This window comes from Telmatherina bonti, assembly GCF_933228915.1.
Source record: "Telmatherina bonti genome assembly, chromosome: 9".
Classification (NCBI taxonomy): Eukaryota; Metazoa; Chordata; class Actinopteri; order Atheriniformes; family Telmatherinidae; genus Telmatherina; species Telmatherina bonti.
Window position 1 is genome coordinate 19861159 of NC_136627.1, and position 18987 is coordinate 19880145.

At 38.2% G+C, this 18987-nt stretch overlaps 1 protein-coding gene across 2 annotated transcripts in view; it reads left to right on the forward strand.

The window, feature by feature from the left end:
• Positions 1-17732, forward strand: part of gria4a (glutamate receptor, ionotropic, AMPA 4a) — a gene marked incomplete at both ends in the record, with an annotated part of 114900 nt that extends 97168 nt beyond the window's left edge. The window contains 5 exons of one of the 2 annotated variants that reach the window (XM_079245905.1): positions 2377-2575; positions 6046-6293; positions 9119-9233; positions 13536-13673; positions 17568-17732. In XM_079245905.1, coding sequence (XP_079102031.1) covers positions 2377-2575; positions 6046-6293; positions 9119-9233; positions 13536-13673; positions 17568-17732 — 865 coding nt within the window. Of the gene's footprint in view, positions 1-2376; positions 2576-6045; positions 6294-9118; positions 9234-11732; positions 11848-13535; positions 13674-17567 lie in introns of both variants that reach the window. The other variant, XM_079245904.1, reaches the window with a different exon arrangement.
• Between the last annotated feature and the right edge of the window lie 1255 nt (positions 17733-18987).

Below are 18987 nucleotides of genomic sequence, written 5' to 3' on the forward strand. Positions count from 1 at the left end.
CTCTGCTTTACTATTTGTTTTGATTACATGTGTTTGAGTTACAGAAAAGTAAACAGATTAAAATAAAACATAATTTTTTTTTTTTGGATAAGATTGTCCGGTATTAAAATTCTCATGTGAAACTAGCCAGTTTGTCAGGTATTCTGTGCTAACTAGTTGTGCTTTTACAGGAGTTCAGAACTTAAGTTTTGTGATCCAGCATGTGATTAATGTCCACATTGAAATTGTGTATATGTAACGGGGGGTGGCCGGGGCATGTTAAAATAAAATAAATAAAGAAAATAAAAACAGGTAAAAAAAAAAAAAAAGGGTCCTCCCAGCCACCTTGGTTCTTTTAAAAATCAGGGGGAGCGGAGTCAACCACACTAAAATCTCAATAAAAATGGTTTAATAAAAAGATAAAATAATAAAAAGGTTAAAATAATAAAACCCCAGTCCTCTAAAATGTCCCTAAAATGTCTTTTAAAACGTGCTTTAAAATTACCACTGTGCGGCTTGGGGTGGCCCTCCTCTCTGCAGCGACGGATCCTGTCTTCAGCCTTCCATTTGGCGACATCACGTCCAGGACCTGCAGAGAGGAGCATACGCGGCAGTCTACACGCTTAGGAGGGGAACCCTCCTGCAGCCAGCCTCTCCCTCTGGACCCTAAACTAAGCCATTTTTACTCACGCTTGGTCCTGGGCCAGGAGTATCCGTAGGCCCAGGACTGAGTAGCTGCGCCTTAAGGTCCAGACCGGCTGCTGCACTTCAGGCTCCGCCTAGCCACCACCAAGCCGTGGCGGGACCAGTCGTCACTGGCCCCTCAGCAGTCTCCTCATCGTCATCACCACCGTCGCCAGTGTCGTCATCATCGCCATCATCCATTTTCAGGAGCTCTCTCCCCTTCCTTGTCCTGTGTTCCTCTGCTTTTCTTTTTTTCTCTTCTGCCACACCTGTTGCTCCTTTAAAGAGTCTGCCCAGCCACTCACAGGTGTTCCCACTTAACAATTAAGGGCGAGGCCAATAGGCCTCCAAGGGGGTTAGTGGCACAGCAAAGATAAAAACACATGCAATAAAAACTACTTAATTTAAAAACCATGCTTTGACCCCGTCACATATACTGTAAACTACCCTCGCTGTCTTACTGAACTTGGTTGTAATCCACCACAGAGCATAAGCTCCACTTTTTACATGACTTGTTTCAAGTTTAATATCTTGTAGACACTTTCAATAATGAGGTTGCATAGAAAGTATTTAGTCACCTGTTGTGCTGATTTTTTTTTTTTTTTAACATTTGTGAGAGGTTAGTTGTATCTCAGTTCTACCACTACTTATGACACCAGCATGAAACTTGTGGTGAAAATGTCCCTTATTTTTCATCCTGAATCGTCATAAAAAGATAATACCTCTAGTCTGGAGTATATATAATTTATACCATGGTCACAGCCGAAAAGAATTCTACTGAGCCAACGGCAGACAAATCCATGAAGTATGGTAGTTAATGATCCAATATTTGCACTGAAAGCTCAGCTTACCTTGGCCGTGTTAGATTAAGTCAGCATGTGGGGACTCTAATTAATCTTTCATGCTTTCATAAAGCATTGTGATGGACTGGTGACCTGTGTACCCTGCCTCTCGTCCAGTGATTGCTGGGCTAGGCTCCATCTTCCCCATGACCCTGAAATGGACTAAGCTGTTAAGAAAATGGATGGCTGGATCTTTTCATCAAATAGAGATGTTTTAAGTGTTTAGCTCCTCCAATCCCTTTTGTTCAGCTCAGCTCATAAACAGATCATTTTATCTTGCTGTATCTTCTCTGCTTTTACCAATAAAGTGCTTTATATTGAAATTATCTTTTTTCATCCTTCCTTTTTTCTCTCATTTTCTGTAACAAACTCACTCAGCTGGTCTTTATCCTTCTACTTGGTAACAAACAGGCTGACATAAACTTAACCCCAAGAAAAAACACATTTACTTACTCACTTGCGTTGATGCTTTTGCTTACATTCAGTAGATAAAAAGCATAAACATGGAAGGAAAGAAAGCATAAGGTTGAGAGTAAGATGGAAGGGTGTCCAGATTGCAATTTCTTTCATGTAGCCGGCATTATTGTTACTGCTGAATTGATTTGAGGCTGAAAGACAATTACTTTGGGAACTGTCAGTTTTATACTCATGTACAGTTGTCTTATAGATGCAGTGTTGGATATTCTTGACTCAGGAACTAATTGCAGTTATGTTTCCTTCTCTACTTTTTTCATTTTTTCACTCATTTCTACTATTTTCATCCTTTTATTATGCACATTCATTTTTACCGTCTCCTCATTCCTCTGCTACTTTCTCATGTTGCCATGCCTCATGCTTCTCTCAAACCTTTTCTCTTTTCCACACTTTGTAGGTCCCTGTCTGGACGGATTGTTGGAGGTGTATGGTGGTTCTTCACTCTTATCATCATCTCGTCCTACACAGCCAACCTGGCTGCATTTCTCACTGTGGAGAGGATGGTCTCACCGATAGAGAGTGCAGAGGACTTGGCCAAACAGACAGAGATCGCCTATGGGACGCTGGACTCAGGCTCCACAAAGGAGTTCTTCAGGGTGATTCACTCTTGATTTACTTTGTTGTGAAAGTTTTGGAATTTCACCTCATGAAGTTAATCTAAACCTAAGGCTGCAGAATTCTTCAGATGACATGCAGAAGGGCCAATCCTATTGATTTAACAATTAAGACTTTTATTTAAACCTGTCCAGACATGTTCATAAATAGGATTATCTTAAGTCCAATCAAAAATGTGACAAAAAATTTAAGGACAATAGGAAAAAAATATCAAGGAGTGAGAAATTCTGACAGCTAATATCTGTATATATTTTTAATAGCACACAAAATTGTTTTTTATTTTACACATGCATATCAGCATCAAGTATGTGTAACTTGAGAGATGTCAAAACCATCTTCAAAAGCCCCAAAATTTCTCTGAGACTTTATTTACCCATTAAGACTATGTAAATTTAAGATAGACATTAAGTTCATCATTAATGATTTGTAAAAGCCAATCAGAAGAATTCAGCTTTCATTTCAAGTAGAACAAGAAGGAACGACAATTGGCGTAAACACAGTCCTATTAGAAGACAGAGATAAATGGACCATTTCCTCATATTGAACTGAGAGTCACTGAGGATTAAAGGCTAATAAATGTGATACCCCTTTTCAAGGTTATTTTGTTTCAAAGGTTTAAAATTATCTTTAAAAATCATTCAATTATATTAAAGGAGTTAAGTGTTTTTTTAAATATGTCCAATCATGAATGCAGTTGTTTTCATTGATGTTTCCCACAGTCCTGTTGCAATTATTTTACTTTCCCATCCTATTAAATCAAGTTTCATCAATAATGAGAAAAATGCCAAATATCAGAAAGTTCTAAGATAATGATTTATTACATCAGGGGTTTCAAACTCTGGTCCTAGGGCTCCTGTTCTCCACATATTAGTTGTTTCCCTGCCCCAACACACCTAAATTAATTCAAATGGATCCAACAGATTTTCTCAACTTCTTCACAATGACCTGTTAATTTCAGTCAGGTGTGTTGGAGCCGGATAATGGCCCCAGAAGACCAGAGTTTGACACGCTGGATTGGACTTGGGAAAGATGAACACTGAATTGTTGCAGAATATTTTACAAAGGAGTCGTCATAATCCAAAAGTAGGCAGAAAACAACCCCGGACTATAAAGAAATGTCCATTTAAGAACTGCAGGGATTTCAACCTTTCGCCTTCTTACCTTACAAAAATAGTCCTAACAGTAAATACACAAATGCACACAGTGCAATTTTTTCAAGCATAAGACCAAAAACACCTTTGTCAACGTGTCACAGATAATAATCAAACTTTTTGTGAAGATGCATGTTATGTGAGTACATGCAGTCATGCTTTGTGAGGATGCATATATTAGTATCTGTGTGTGGGGACATGGCAAGGGATTGGGGGGATGCAGCAAGTGGTAGACAGTTTGGGCTTCTTTGAGTGGCTTTGGCATCATCAACATAACGAGCAGGCGGAAATCTGTGGAGGGTGAAAAAGCAATTTACTCTCCCACAGCTGAGAGGGATTCAGCACCATCATTAATTATCTTTGCGTGTGTGTGTGTTTATGTGAGTGCGTGTTTGTGCACATTTTCATACAGATGCAAACTCGCATATATGGAGGTTCAGCAGCATGGAGACTATGTGTTTGACTTGTGCAAAAAAAAGTTTCAAAGGCATCCGTCCTACATGACATGTACAATAGGTACGTTTGTAAAATTGTGTGGGTGCCTGGAGGTAACTTAACGCATAAATTTGCTCCTTCACAGCCACAGACATTGTGAAAGAATCTGGAAAGATTCACATCATATTGTCACACATCCATCCCTCCAAGGCTATACACTGTTTGTACGTGCACAGAAAGATCAGTATTACTGCTTCATTTTGTCTCGAAGGAAGGAAAGAAGGATGAATGGATAGATCGATGGATAGATGGATGGATGGATAAAGTGGCTTGAGGTGATGATGCAAATTTATAATAGACTTTTTTGCAGAGTTAAAAAAAAAAGGAGAAAACAGAGAAAGAGGGTAAAATGGCTTCAGAGGCAAGTCATTCTGGTCCACTTGAACGTGAGTGACGTTATTATGGGATAGGTGTCCGTCATGCTCCATCAACACCCTCATACACACACACACACACATACATACGCACCATCCCCCAGGTGCAGATTTCAGTTCCTGAGGCCCTGGCTTGTCGCTTGCAGAGCGACAGAACAACACTTAAATACCAGGAGGGAAAGAGGAAAAAAAGAACAGGAAGCTTGTAGAAGATGACAGTTTGACTCCTCTGCTTGTTATTTTCACTCATGAGTACACACAATTCACACACTCATACAGCAACAGAAATAGCCGACATACAAGTATAGACTACACAGACACACACACACACATGTAAACAGTCTAATACGATATATCATGTCAGGCAGATGTCCTCTAAAAAGCTCTCCTGAATTCATAATTGCATCACTGATTAGTATGCCGCTACTCGCACCATAAACTCATTTAAAATAAGACCACTGCTTGACTTGTCAAGAGAGACATAGTGTTACATTTTAAATGTGTTTATAAATGTCATTATATGCCAGAGGATCAGAATAGAAGATGGAAGACACAGCACTACATCAGGATTGCAATTTCATTCAAGGACTGTGGAACTCAGCTGCAGCAGTTTATAAGAAACGGTTGCAATAAATGAAAAGCGGTGATAACGTGTTTAGCAAGTACTGAAGCACTTTGTTCCAGTGCTGTTTTAGAGCTGTGCAGTTTTTTTCCTGTTTGTTTTTATTTCTATTATTTTATTTTATGTCAGTATATCCTCCTTGTTCCTGTTCCAAGCCTAGATAAATGTTCAATGGCTGTGTGAGGATGGACACCCCATGTAAAAGCTAAGGAGAATCAAATATGGGAATCAATTTAATATCTTCCTTACGGATTTGGTCCAGGCCTTGGCAATGACAGCTATTGCCAATCAATGCTTTATTCTATAGGTGCTTGGTGGAAATTGGGCTACTGTCGATTGCAGAGGGAGAGGAGGAAGGCATGTCTAAATAAGTGTCAGATAAAATGAGGAGTCTGAAACAAGAAATTGGAAGGAGTGATGTTAAAAGTTACTAGTGGTTATGCCTCATAGATGGGAGTGAGTTATAAAGTGATGCAGAGTATCAACATAATCAATACAGCATGTTGTTTTCCCATGAATTTGATTTTCCATGTCAAACCGTTCCTTTCTGTCTCAGCTAAAACAGCATTTTGACTTGAATGATTTCATCTTTTACTAGAGGAACCTCAAATGTTATAGACAATAATGTATTGACTTTCAGAAGACATACAGCTTGGACTTGTGTAAATTAACATACAAGTTGTTGAAGAAAGAAAAAAGATTATCCTTTTTTTGCATTAGCTACATTCATGTGTATTACACCTACTACCAAAATCATGCCCTCTCATTCCAAGTTAACCTTTCCTTTCTCTCTTTAACCCCTTTCACAGAGGTCTAAAATAGCCGTATACGAGAAGATGTGGTCGTATATGAAGTCTGCTGAACCGACCGTCTTCACCAAAACCACAGCGGAGGGTGTGGCAAGAGTCCGCAAGTCCAAGGGGAAGTATGCCTTCCTCTTGGAGTCCACCATGAATGAATACACGGAGCAGCGCAAGCCTTGTGACACCATGAAAGTTGGAGGAAACCTGGACTCCAAAGGATATGGGATTGCTACGCCCAAAGGCTCACAGTTAAGGTGGGTGGAATACTGTAACAATAGGGAACAGTAGCAATACTGATACTGTACTATTGCTGCAATATTCCACCTACCCTGCTGTGCCTTTTTTTTCAATAACTTAAACAACCTGTCACTGCTGTAATGTGAACATTTATTCACCAAAAATGGGAAATTTGAATTGGAATGGACTTTTCATTGATTTATATTTATATCAAAGCAAAATGGAGAAGAGTTAATGGTAAATATAGTCAAACAGTTTTCACCTGGCAGCAGTGGCAACGATAAATTTGTTGAATGTGCAGATTATGTCCTCCATCATGCTTTTGTATTTGCTTTCATTTCTGTGTCTCGCCTTCTTTTATTTATTCTCGTATTGCATGTAATTCTGCCTTCATCTCTGTCATTCTTCATTATCATCTCACTGTTGATTTAGAGCAACTCACCTTAAATTTTTTGTCCTGTGTCACCTTTGTCCATAATTCTTTTTATTTTTGTATTTGTCCTTTGTTCTTTGTTGCTCTGTCCTCTACTCTTTCTTTCCACAGGACCACCTTCCAGGTAACCCTGTCTGTTTGTCCATTGTCTCATTTTGACATTTATTTGTGAGTAAGATAATGATTATTAAATGATAATATTAGTAACAGAATATTGCCATGAGGAGTGGTAGAACCTCCGACTGCTGCTACTTCTTCCAGAGCCACAAGGTTAAGGGGGGGGGGGGGGGGGGGGGGGGGGGGGGGGGATTCATAGACAATCGGGAGCCAAAAGTGAGAAAAGAAGCTGAGGGGCCTGGCCATTGGGGGGACAAGAATGTAAAATTAATATGGGATCAAACACACAAACCTGTTGAGTAACAAATGGAATGAAATATTAAATTGGTGAATAATGAAACAAAGCTAAATTAAAAACAAAATATAACTATAACTATCACTATAATAACTGTTACAGAATGCATGACAGTGTGCTTGAATCTAAAACAAGAACATAAAATAGAGGAAAAAAATGAGAAAGTGACCTAAAGTTGGTCAATTTGTTTTTCTTTTTCCTCCAGCAGACAAAAGGGTTTCATTGATGTGTGCTAACAATGCAAAAAAAATCACTTTGCGGGGACCTATGCAAAGGCTCGGTCCTTTCAATGTGACAAGTGCCCACTGAGGAAAAATAATTGACAGACTTTAGCAAACTTTGACCATGCTCTCTCTTTTCTCCCTCCATTTATCTCTGTCAGCATTTCCAATTTGCCATGTCATAGGCAAATCTCAAAACGCACATCAGCCTCACATCCTGCTCTATAATTCCTCCCCCTGTGTATGGTGCAAAGTTCCTCAAGACCCCAGCCCCTCCTTAGTTTAACTAATGCATCAAGGATTTCTGTTTTCGAGGGAAAAGTCACAGACAGCAAGTGGATGGGTTCCTTTTAAGCCCCCTCAAAACTTTCCTGGACTATCCACTGTTGTCTCTGGCTTCTCTCAGTTGTCAGAATCGCAGCTTTTCCGGTTGCATACATGTGGCTGTAGAGTGTGCGCATCATGGGGGTCTGCCTCTCCTCCTGGTGGATAAATCATTTGCCTTGTTTGGCTTGATAATGTTGATGAGCATGAATATTGTGATGATTACAATGAATATAATAGTGTTTTATGCTTCCCTATTGCTTCTCCTTAATGACTTTCAATAAGTGAATAGTACTGTGTTTATAAGATGTTTGAATGTTTTTTAACCTACACCTCTTATGTGGATGAGAAAGGCCAGAGCCTGGAGATAACAGTCACCCCAGAGAACGCTCTTTCTGAATCTTTTGATTTTCTTTAATCAGACATCTATTATCACATTTTCAGCACTGAGCAAAACATTTTCCAAAAGTAAAATTTATCTTAAGTGCATAATATTTTATTTTACACCTTGTTAAAAGGAAAATCTCTTGTTCCAAGTCAGTACTTGCCTACAGTGTAGCATCAGGCTTTGAGATAAGATTCCAGACAGGAGGCATACCAGCAAACACGTAGGCAGCAAATTTAGTGACCTGTTAGAAGAGATCAGCCAAGTTGATAGTGGATGCCATCAAATAAAAGCTTGGTCAGCAGGCCCTGAAAATAGGGGGAAAGAATTGAAGGGGAAGCATGGCATGCATGTAAAAATGCAGAGAATAATATGTAATTCTTGTCAACCCTTTCACTGACAGTAAGTATGCCGACCACATACCACACAGAGACAAACCACAACTGATAAGCCTAATTCCACAACTGGGAAGTTGATTTTAGTAAAGCCTGATACATGGAGCTTAGCTGAATATCTCTGCACACAGCCTGCAGGAATGCTGGATATTTAGCCCTGTGTGCCTGGATTTTACTTGGAGGTCAGCCAGCTCATCAAAGTAGGAGAGCTGAAGAAAACTGGAGCCACACACCCACAGACACATTCAGCAGACATATGTACACACTGGTAGAAAGTAAAGGAGCAGCGGGAGTGGACAAGAGCACCATGAGCGGGTTGAAAGGACATGGTTAACATCGAGCAGCAATCTGACACTGTGTGGAGCATCTTCTGTTAGTTCAGGCTCAAATAAAAGAGATACAGGAAGAAGAAAGAGTCAAATCTGAAAATATCAAAAACACTTTAAACAGCGATGAAAGAAATAATGACAGTGAGCGTTGTCTGGGGTGCATTGTCCCTTCTAACTCACCTTTTGCCTTCAATCCCTCTTACTTTACCCTCCTTCTGCTTCCTCTCCTCCTTCCCCTTTTTATTTCCTCCCTTGGCTGTGGTTCCTATTCTTTTGTCTGTTTGTCCCTCCATCCTCTGCTCTGACCAAACTATCTTATCTGTCCCTCCTTTTTTACTTAAAGAAATGCGGTCAACCTGGCCGTGCTAAAACTCAACGAGCAGGGCCTGTTGGACAAATTGAAAAACAAGTGGTGGTATGACAAAGGAGAATGTGGCAGCGGGGGAGGGGATTCCAAGGTTAGCCCTCTCTGTCTGCCCCCCCCCACCGCAAGGTGACGGGGGCCACTCAGTAGCTGAGCAGCTCACAACGGCCCCCGTCCTGTGTGTAACACATGCATCTGCCCCAGCAAAGAAAGGCAAAGCTTAAATATTCCCCCACCCCAACCTAAAGGAAAACAAAAACTGTACATTGATGCAATGTTGCATCTTTGTCAGTGATGTGAGCCAAAAAAAAACCTCACTTGCAGTGATCAAAACAACCTGTCAAGGTGCATATAAAGGTGATAATGATCAGAGAAATGGAGCGCTCAAAAATAATGGCTTCTTTTGAAAGAATAAATTGGCTGTGCTAACTTGCCTTAAAATTTCAATATATCAAAGAAGTTTGTATTAAATTATCAAAGCAATATATTTCATTAGAACAACTTGTTTGCTTGTGATCTGCCAACGTCTTTCTGAGAAAACAAAAATTGAAAAGTAATGGGAAGAGATTGCAGAACCTTGGTAAAAAGAGAAGTCACTGTGAAGACAGGAATATTTGCCCCCTGGTGGCAGCTACTTGGAAAAATTACAACCTGAATATCCATTTTTTCTTGAACTGAACAGAGGTACAAAGCAGATGAAGCTGGTTTTTAAATATCTAGTGGATAAAAGATGAGAGTGAAACTGTCTAAGTAGAATCTTCTTGAGCTCAGGCTGGCTGAGACAAATGGAAGGATGAATAATTAATAGAGATTATTTTCTGTCTTCTGATATATTTCACAGATTCAATTTGATGCCATTAATCATTGAAACACCAATATTTTAAGCTAATGAAGATAAAATGTCCCTCAAGTTGTACAAATATCTGTCTTTAACCACCACAGCACAAACATACAATGTGTGCATGGCTAGTATTTGTTAGAATGTGTAAAAAAAATCTTTTTTTTTAAATCTGACCCAGTAATTGCAATTGAATGATTAGGGAATTAATACACTAAATATTCAGAGGAACATGAATGTTTCAGTCTAATTTCATGATCAGTTTAAAACAAATCATTCAGCAGTTGAGATATCGTACAGTTAAATTTGAGCACTAGCATTGCCTTCACCACATTTGTTACTGTTATAACAAAAGTTACAACGCAAAAATGTGAAACTGAAACTTAATTACACTGATTTATTCTTCCAACTAACTATGTAGTCTTATCTCCTTGTGGAACACCAAAGTTCCTCATGCAGGTTTTGAAAAGTTGGATGGATCAAAACCAAAAGGCAGCCTGAAAGTCACACATAAACACACCAAATCATCCAAGCAGAGATAAACTAGGCCAGCCCAGTGTTTCAAAAGGTAAAATGTCTGATTTTTATTTATTTTTTTATTTTTTTATTCATAGTTTAAGTATCCAGAACAAACAAACCAACACAGTCCCACAATATCACACAACAACAACATATAATACGCATACTCATATTTGACGCTAAAGTATTTAGTAGAGAAGCCTATATCAGAAGAAGGCCAGTTGATAAGCATGTCCATGCCTGCTTACATACATATATATACATACAACTCTTACATACATCTATGCATGCATATGGCTGCATGCATCTATAAAGCCTATACATACAATACATGTCTGATTTTTAAACAAGCATATACAGTAAGAGATATGCTAGTTTTACTCCACCACAGAAAAGGGCTGTATGGAAGCAAAAGAAATTAGGAGGATTTAACATGCATGAACTAATGTTCACTTCAGTGAACATTAGTTCATGCAACATATAGAAAGCACTGGTTTTCTAAAATAAAAAGTATATCCATCCATCCATTGTTTAAACTGCTTAGTCCAATTCAGGGTTGTGGGAACCTGGAGCCTATCCCAGCAATCATTGGGTGAGAGGCAGGGTACACCCTGGACAGGTCGCCAGTCCATCATAAACGCCTTGAAAAGTATAAATTCCTTACACAAACTTTTAGAGCTGTTTTAGCAATAGAAAAAAGTGACATGCTTGCAGTAAATGACTCTTAGTTGCTTATTACAAGCACAGAAATTCATTTCTAGGTCATTGCACCATGCATTTGAGAAACAACTCTTGTGGTTTGTTTTGGGAGAAAAGTCTTCAATTAAATAATTCGTCCAAAATTTTTTATCACCCACTCATCTTAGTCAAAGTAATTAATCTGAGAGTTTAAGTGAATTTTAAAGAAAACATGCTGGTACAAAAGAAAAAGTTCAGAACTGGTAAATGGTATTTTTCAATATTTCATTGTAAGAACAGCTGGGGTAGTATGGGTGTGTTACCTTAAGTGACAAAGGTGGGTCCCACTCATATGTCTGTAGCTCGAATTAGCTCCTCGTCCCCCCCAGCCCCTCCTCAACGAGCATACACACATGTACTCAGTGGGATCCATGCTAGGTCACTTGATGTAAGCAAAAGTTTCTATGTGAATGAGTTGTACAATGCAAATGTGAAATATCGTAATAACATAAAATAACATGACCTATGATGTTATTTATGTTATTTTTACACGCGAAGAACCCCAGTAAACCTTGCAGTTTTGAAACTGAGCGAAGCAGGCGTCTTAGACAAACTGAAAAACAAATGGTGGTATGACAAGGGAGAGTGTGGACCCAAGGACTCTGGAAGTAAGGTCAGTCTCACGCAGCTGCGGCCTGCAGAACGCTAGCCTGAAACTGTCATCCTGAATACGCTCCAGATTACTGCAACTACTGCATTAAAAATTTCTATTGAAAAACCTCCTTAATCACCTTCAAACATGCATTAAACATGCTCCTTGTAGGTGATGTTCTGCACTTTCTTCAGTTCTATTAACAAAATTTGTTTATTGTTCTGGTTAATTTTTACACCAGAATGAACATAAATTATTATTCAGTTTGTGTAGCAATCTGTGGCAATCCCATTTTCATTACAATGCTTTAAGAGTTTCTCACCTTCATAATGATGTGTTAATCATACATGCAAGCATAGTCTTTGTGCCCTTATACACATCAAGCAAATGTGAATAGCACTGTGTTGTCATGAGCAACACTAAATTATTTAAATAACTGTCTCCTGCTTTCAAATTTGAATCTTAATCAGACAATGTTTTTATTTTTTATTAAAAATGCATTCATTGTGTTTGATAGCATATTATTTTACATGTCCAGAATTTTTTTCAGTATTTACAAATATCTCATTTTAGATCGATTTATATGAACAATAGTTTGCAGTGTTCAACTTTGCTTCCTAATTATTATATTATTTTGGTGACTATACTGTGAAATGGCAGCTAATGCAAACATTAGAAAGCAGGTCAGTTGCAATAAAATGTGAATATGATGTGAAATTTATTAACTTGTTCATAAAGTATAACATTCAATACTAGATTAGATTATAAAAGATTTGAAAAAGTCATGATTAATTACTTGATCTTATTAAGTACAAGTCTTGAAGTGATGTAGAATAAATCTTTCTTTGAGCCAAATTACCACAAAAGTTAAAATTTCTAAAATCTACTAAATAAACTAAATGGAAGTGAGATAACCAATGACCATTGAGTCAAAGCAAAGTCAGATTTGTATAAGTGTAGCTGTTGCAATATTATAGATCATTTATACGCCTTCATTCCCAGACTAAAAACATCACAACTCTTTTAAAGAAAAGCTGATAAAATCATTCAAAACATATACACTTTCCCATTCAATCTAATGAAAAGGTGTGCCCAAATCTTTGACTGGCACTGTGTTATAACATTTTAGGTGTAAAAGAAAGGGACCTTTAACATTGATGTCATCACCGCTCAGATTAAATATGTGATTGTTTTAATTGTCACACATGTGCAGTATATTTTTGTTGTAGCTGTTTTGGTGGCAGTAGTGATAAAACATTATAGTGATATTAAGAATATGGTACAATACAACATTGTGATAATTGATGGTGATTATTTACTTACAGTAGAAATAGAAATGTACAATTGTACATATGAAGCTGAACGTCTCGCCATTTCTCTAACTAACTGTACCATATTGTCTCTTTTTGCTTTTTTCCCACGTTCACCCCCCCACACACTCTAAAAACTAATCTATTCTGCATATTTATATTCTCCTCCTCCATCTGCATCGACTTCTTCACTTCTCCAAAACTTTAACTGTCCATTATTGTTCTACTTTTTTATTCCATCAACTTCCCATTTCCTTTTTCCATCTTTCCCCATGACTTTCTCTGTGGTTAACCCAACACGTTTCCTTTCTAATCCTCTCCCAAACATCCATTACCTCACAATGCCAATTCTTGGCCTCGATTCCTCCCTCTCTCTCGCCCTCCCTCCCCTTTCTTCAGGACAAGTCATCCCAGGCTCTGAGCCTGTCCAACGTGGCCGGGGTCTTCTACATCCTTGTGGGCGGCCTGGGCCTGGCCATGCTGGTGGCCCTGGTTGAGTTCTGCTACAAGTCACGGGCCGAAGCCAAGCGCATGAAGGTGGACCTTAGCCCCCCCCACTGTCCCAGCCCCTCCCCCAGCACCCAGAATCTAGCCACTTATAGGGAGGGGTACAACGTGTACGGCTCCGAGGGGGTCAAGATATAGGGGTAGGATTTAGAGGCTGCCATGTAGGTGGGCTGATGGTGGTGTTAATCATGGTGATGGTGATGTAGAGTTTGTACTGTTGAGGCCGTCATAGCTGCCTTACATTGTTCATGTGATTGTGGTCAAGCATTGTGGAACCAATATAGCTTATTTTGTTTTAGCTGTTCAGTGTCTTTTTTGCACAAATATGTCTTTAAATTTGATTTGCCTCTTTTTGATTGGGATTGGATATTAGTGATTACAGATTTGGTTCCATCGTCTTTGGCTGCAGATGGTGATGTTGATGGGGATGATGATGGTGATGCTCTTGGCAAATGACTTGACAACTAGGCACCTGCATTTTAGCCATTAACAACAAAGTGATCCAACAGGGATGCATGGATCCAACACAGCAATCAGCAATATACATTACCAGTCGAAGGTTTGGACACACTTTCCTATTAAATCCAATGGGAAAGTGTATCCGATCTTTAGACCGGTGGTCTACATACATGCATACACGCACACGCACGCACACACACACACACACACACACACACACACACACACACACACACATATATAAATATATATATATATATATATATATATATATATATATATATATATATATGTGTGTGTGTGTGTGTGTGTGTGTGTGTGTGTGGATAACCAACTTGTGAAGAAATTGTCCATATACTATTTGTTTATATATGCCAATATTATTGAGACATTTTGTTTATATCTTTATGTATGAGAATAACTGATACATAAAGATAATAATGTAAAAAAATCATTTTCCATTTTTTAAAAAATGTTATTTAACTTATTCACTTACGTTTCAGTGTTCCCTTCGCTATAAAATTTATTTTAGTTTGGTATTTCATCGTCCTGAAAGCAAAAATCCTATTAGTGAGGTGTTTATCATTAAAGTCAGTGGCTGCTTCTAGCCATGAGTAACTTAGCTGCGCAGACACCAAGTATAAATACTTTAGTTCTGATTATTACGTCTTTTTTGTTTTACCTAAAATGTGATGAACCAATTCTAAAAAACAAACAAACAGACAATTGAGATATTTTGATGTTAGTGGATGCTTAGCTTTTTTAAAAGCGGTTTCTTGTAACAAGACCTCTCATTGATCCCTCTGGCACTGTAACATCAGGAAAACACATAAACATTGCTCTTTGCTCTATGGTTGTTAGGGCCAGTTTGCACCGAGCTCATTCCATTTCATTTGGGGCATTTCACTTCTTCTGAGAGTTTGCAAAAACATCTTTCTCCACAGCAATACCTTTGAAACCTAATTGAATACAATGTGAGTACGTATGCAAGTATGTACTCCAACAGGCAAAGTACCTCTTAAAGAAACAAATTAAAGAGCATGTTGATTTTATTTTTAATTTCTTTCGCCATGATTTTCAAAAATCTGCAATATTTGTTCATAATAATCCAGTACAATGTACATAGGAAACCACCAACGACCAGAAAAGGTACAAAAAAGATTTTACACAATAGCCAGAATTTACCTTTTAGAGCTCTTATGGTTATTAGTCGTCCACGCCATTGATCATCCATACACGTTTCTGTTATTGTCATCCATAAAGTGGAGATGTGCACCCTTTCTGCAGATGGTCAGCCCTGACAACTTCATAACAACCCATTTATTCACTTAGAATTAATGCAAAAGAATTAATGATGATACTAACACTTCATATAGAACGGCTTCTTAGCAATGTTGCAAAAATGTGGCTCCAAAGAACATTCAAGTGACGTGAAACAGCAAATTGAAACTGAACACATGGACAACTAAATGCAGGACACTTAATAGCATCTCTTACCTTAAGTACCTTTCATTTAAAAAGAAGTTTTGTGTGTTTCCTTTGTGAGTATCATTAGCAGATATTAAAATGCATTTGGTTTCTCTGGACAGCCAGTTCCCCTTTTATTAGGGTTACGTTAAACATTATCTCAGTTGCAGTACTAACGGAACTTAATATTTTCAAAAGTTGCACATTTCTTATGAAAATGTATCTTACTGTTTGTCATAAACTAAGTTTTACAACCAGACAGTATCAGCATCTTAGCTAAAATATCACATCATAGAGCAGCCGTATGTGTGAAGTGTTCCCCACTCTGAGCAGTATAGTCAGTCACGCCCTCTCTATAATTCTAAAAGCTTTAAAGAAAAATCACTCCTTCACTCTTTTCCTTTTGTCTTTTCAAAGTCCTCACCATATCCATGTGTCACGGCTATTCACCTTCCCAATTCTATCCTTTCCACACCTGAATCTATAACATAAATAAAACCCAGAACCCACAAATGCATGGTATCCCCAAATGCAGATGTCTACAACCCAAATCTCGTCTCCAGTGTTTGTGTTTGTTGACTGTTGCCTGCTTTGTTTTTGATTAAAGACATAAAAGTACTGTATGTAATTGTTGCAGTGTGGTAGCTCATAAAACATATGCATATGTAGTTTAGGGTGCATTCACACTTTGAATGGTTTAGGATATTTAAATAAAGTATAGTTCATTTCCAACATTTAAAACTTGACGTAAACAATTTAATTAGATTATATGAATAGTAGAACTGAGTTGTATTTATTCTGAATTGAACAGAGATTATTTTTATATAATTTGTGCTCTATTAACTCATTTGTTGTTAAAAAAAAAAAAAAAAAAAAAAGAAAAGAAGGAGAAAAATGTTGACTTTTCGTGGAGTTTTTTACCTTTAGTAGCATTATTCATTAACGTCTCTATGTACAGGTCTGTATTTAGTTTATGTCATGCGCAAAAATCCAAAAGAATTCACACAAGTATGCTGGGGATGCAGCTGCTCCCATCCAGTCATAGTCATGGGAGACTGCTTGCCAGTAAAATGTATCATTATATTAATTTGAAACGCTTTTAACATAAATTACTATATGCTCACTTCCATTTATAAAATCCCTAAGGTGTTTCGTAATCATCTCAGAAAAGAGGAGGTAGACTGCACAATCAAATAAAGACATGGCAAATGAAAGCGTTCTTAATGTTGGACAGCTCAAGCTGAAGCCTGAAAATCTTATTAGTAGGCTGAAAAGCCAAATATCCTTAATTTATGGTAATTAATGAAGACAGTTTTAAAAAGCTGCTGTATTTAAGCTGCTGACAAGCTAAGTGAGAAACCCTCCTCATCTAGTTACAACGTAATGTTTTGCTGGAAAATCCTGCATAAAGGCATTCACATGGATGTCATTTTTATTTGCAACTTAACGAAAATATACTTGCAGATGAGTCAATGCAGGGTCATTTTTAGATAGTTTTTCCATATAAAAACCACAATCCACATCCAGATATGTCATTATTATAATCCCTAAGTAAAATATTATAACTGACCAATCTTCAATTTGAGAAGCTGCAAACTTTGGATTTGAATCGCATACTGAATTAGATGAATGAGCAATATCAGGAGATGCAGCTGACTGATAATGAAATGTTTATTCCAGTGACATAACAATAAGTTATATTTAAATTGCTATGGATGATAACATCAGCCACATTATATCCAAAAAGTAAAACCGTCTGTGTATTGTCCTTAACTATGTGTGTGATTGCGCCCTCAGACATGTATATCAGCATACTTGTATATCATGTGTGCACAGGCACATGCATGCCGAAGTGTCTTTTGTGCATGTGTATGTATAAAGAAATGATGGTCTCTTTCTGCAAATGATGGTGTTCGCTGATGCAGCTTCCCTGTCTTTCAGTGCATGTCTTGTTTGTTTGTTTAAACATGTCCACTCTTTTATCTTTACCTCCTCCAGCTGTCTTTTACCGAAGCCATGCGGAATAAGGCCCGTCTGTCCATCACAGGAAGTGTGGGGGAGAATGGCCGCGTCCTGACGCCAGACTGCCCCAAAGCTGTGCATGCTGGCCACGCCTCCCTTCGACACCCCGGCCTTGCAGTGGTCTCCTCTGGACTGCCCTGAAAACCAAAAACACCTGCCGTGCCTTAAAGACACACAAACACACAGACTTTGGCGAAGATACACACACACACTTGCATACATCAATACAATATTCATACACACATGACTATAATTACAGAAACCCTAATAAAAATACTCAGATATAGAGACATTTTTACACACTTGAATACGCAAACGCAAAGTGTGCATCGTCATTTCACCTTCCTGCTGCCACTGACTCATTTTACAAGTAAAAAATGAAACGCAGCTGTGGAGCTAATGATTTAGAAAAAGAACAATGGACAGCTAAGACATCTCTCCTTCCTGCAGCTTTCATTTTTTTCTCATTTTTGGGAGGACACCATTGTGATATCTTCAAGCCAACATGAAAGCCAGCACAGATTTACATGAAGTGAACTATGAGCTGTGAACAGACCCATGAACGTGATTGTGGTGACGGAAGTGAGAAAGATAATGATCACAGCTAATGAAAAACAAAAAAACAAACAAACAAGACAACCAAACAATCCTGCTCCTGCTCAGTTTTTATTGGACGATGATGGCCAATAAGCCACACCCCCTTACAACGCCTTATTAAGACTACAAATATTGTTTTCATCATCATCATGGCCATCATCATCTTAACTTGCCTGCAAAGACTGAGTGCCAGGTATTATAACCCTTAGAAGACCAGAAAACTGTAAGCTTGAACGTTAGGACTGTGTGAACTTGCTACTTTGCCATGGACTCTTCAAATTGAATGAAAATGCTTTCTTAACATATATAAAACGATTAGTTTTCCAAGTCAGAGAGTTTATCAACCCTACGGAAGAGAAGTAACCTCGAGCCACACGCATGGCTGATCTTGGCCAAACAATACACAGGGGTTTCTAGAAGACAAACATAGTGATCTATGAAGTACTCCATCAGCAGCATTAATAGTAGAAATGCTAGACAACAAAGGGATAAGTACTATTTTTTTTTTTTTTTTAGTAGCAAAAGCAGGATTTAAGTTGTATGTTCAGTGATGAAATAAGAAAAGAATAAAGTGCTTCTCAACCTGACCGCTAGGACCTCACAGATGTTGCAAAATAAATGATGGATATGTGTGGGGAATTCGTGGGTTACAACATTTCCAAATTCTAAACAAATTCTGGATCCAGCTCCTTTTAAATAATTGATCTACATAACAGCTTAAAAGGCAGATTAGAGTTTGTTTTTCTTTTCCTTGTTTGCAATGAAGGGAGTTGGACGACTGTATCCACTGACTGAGAAA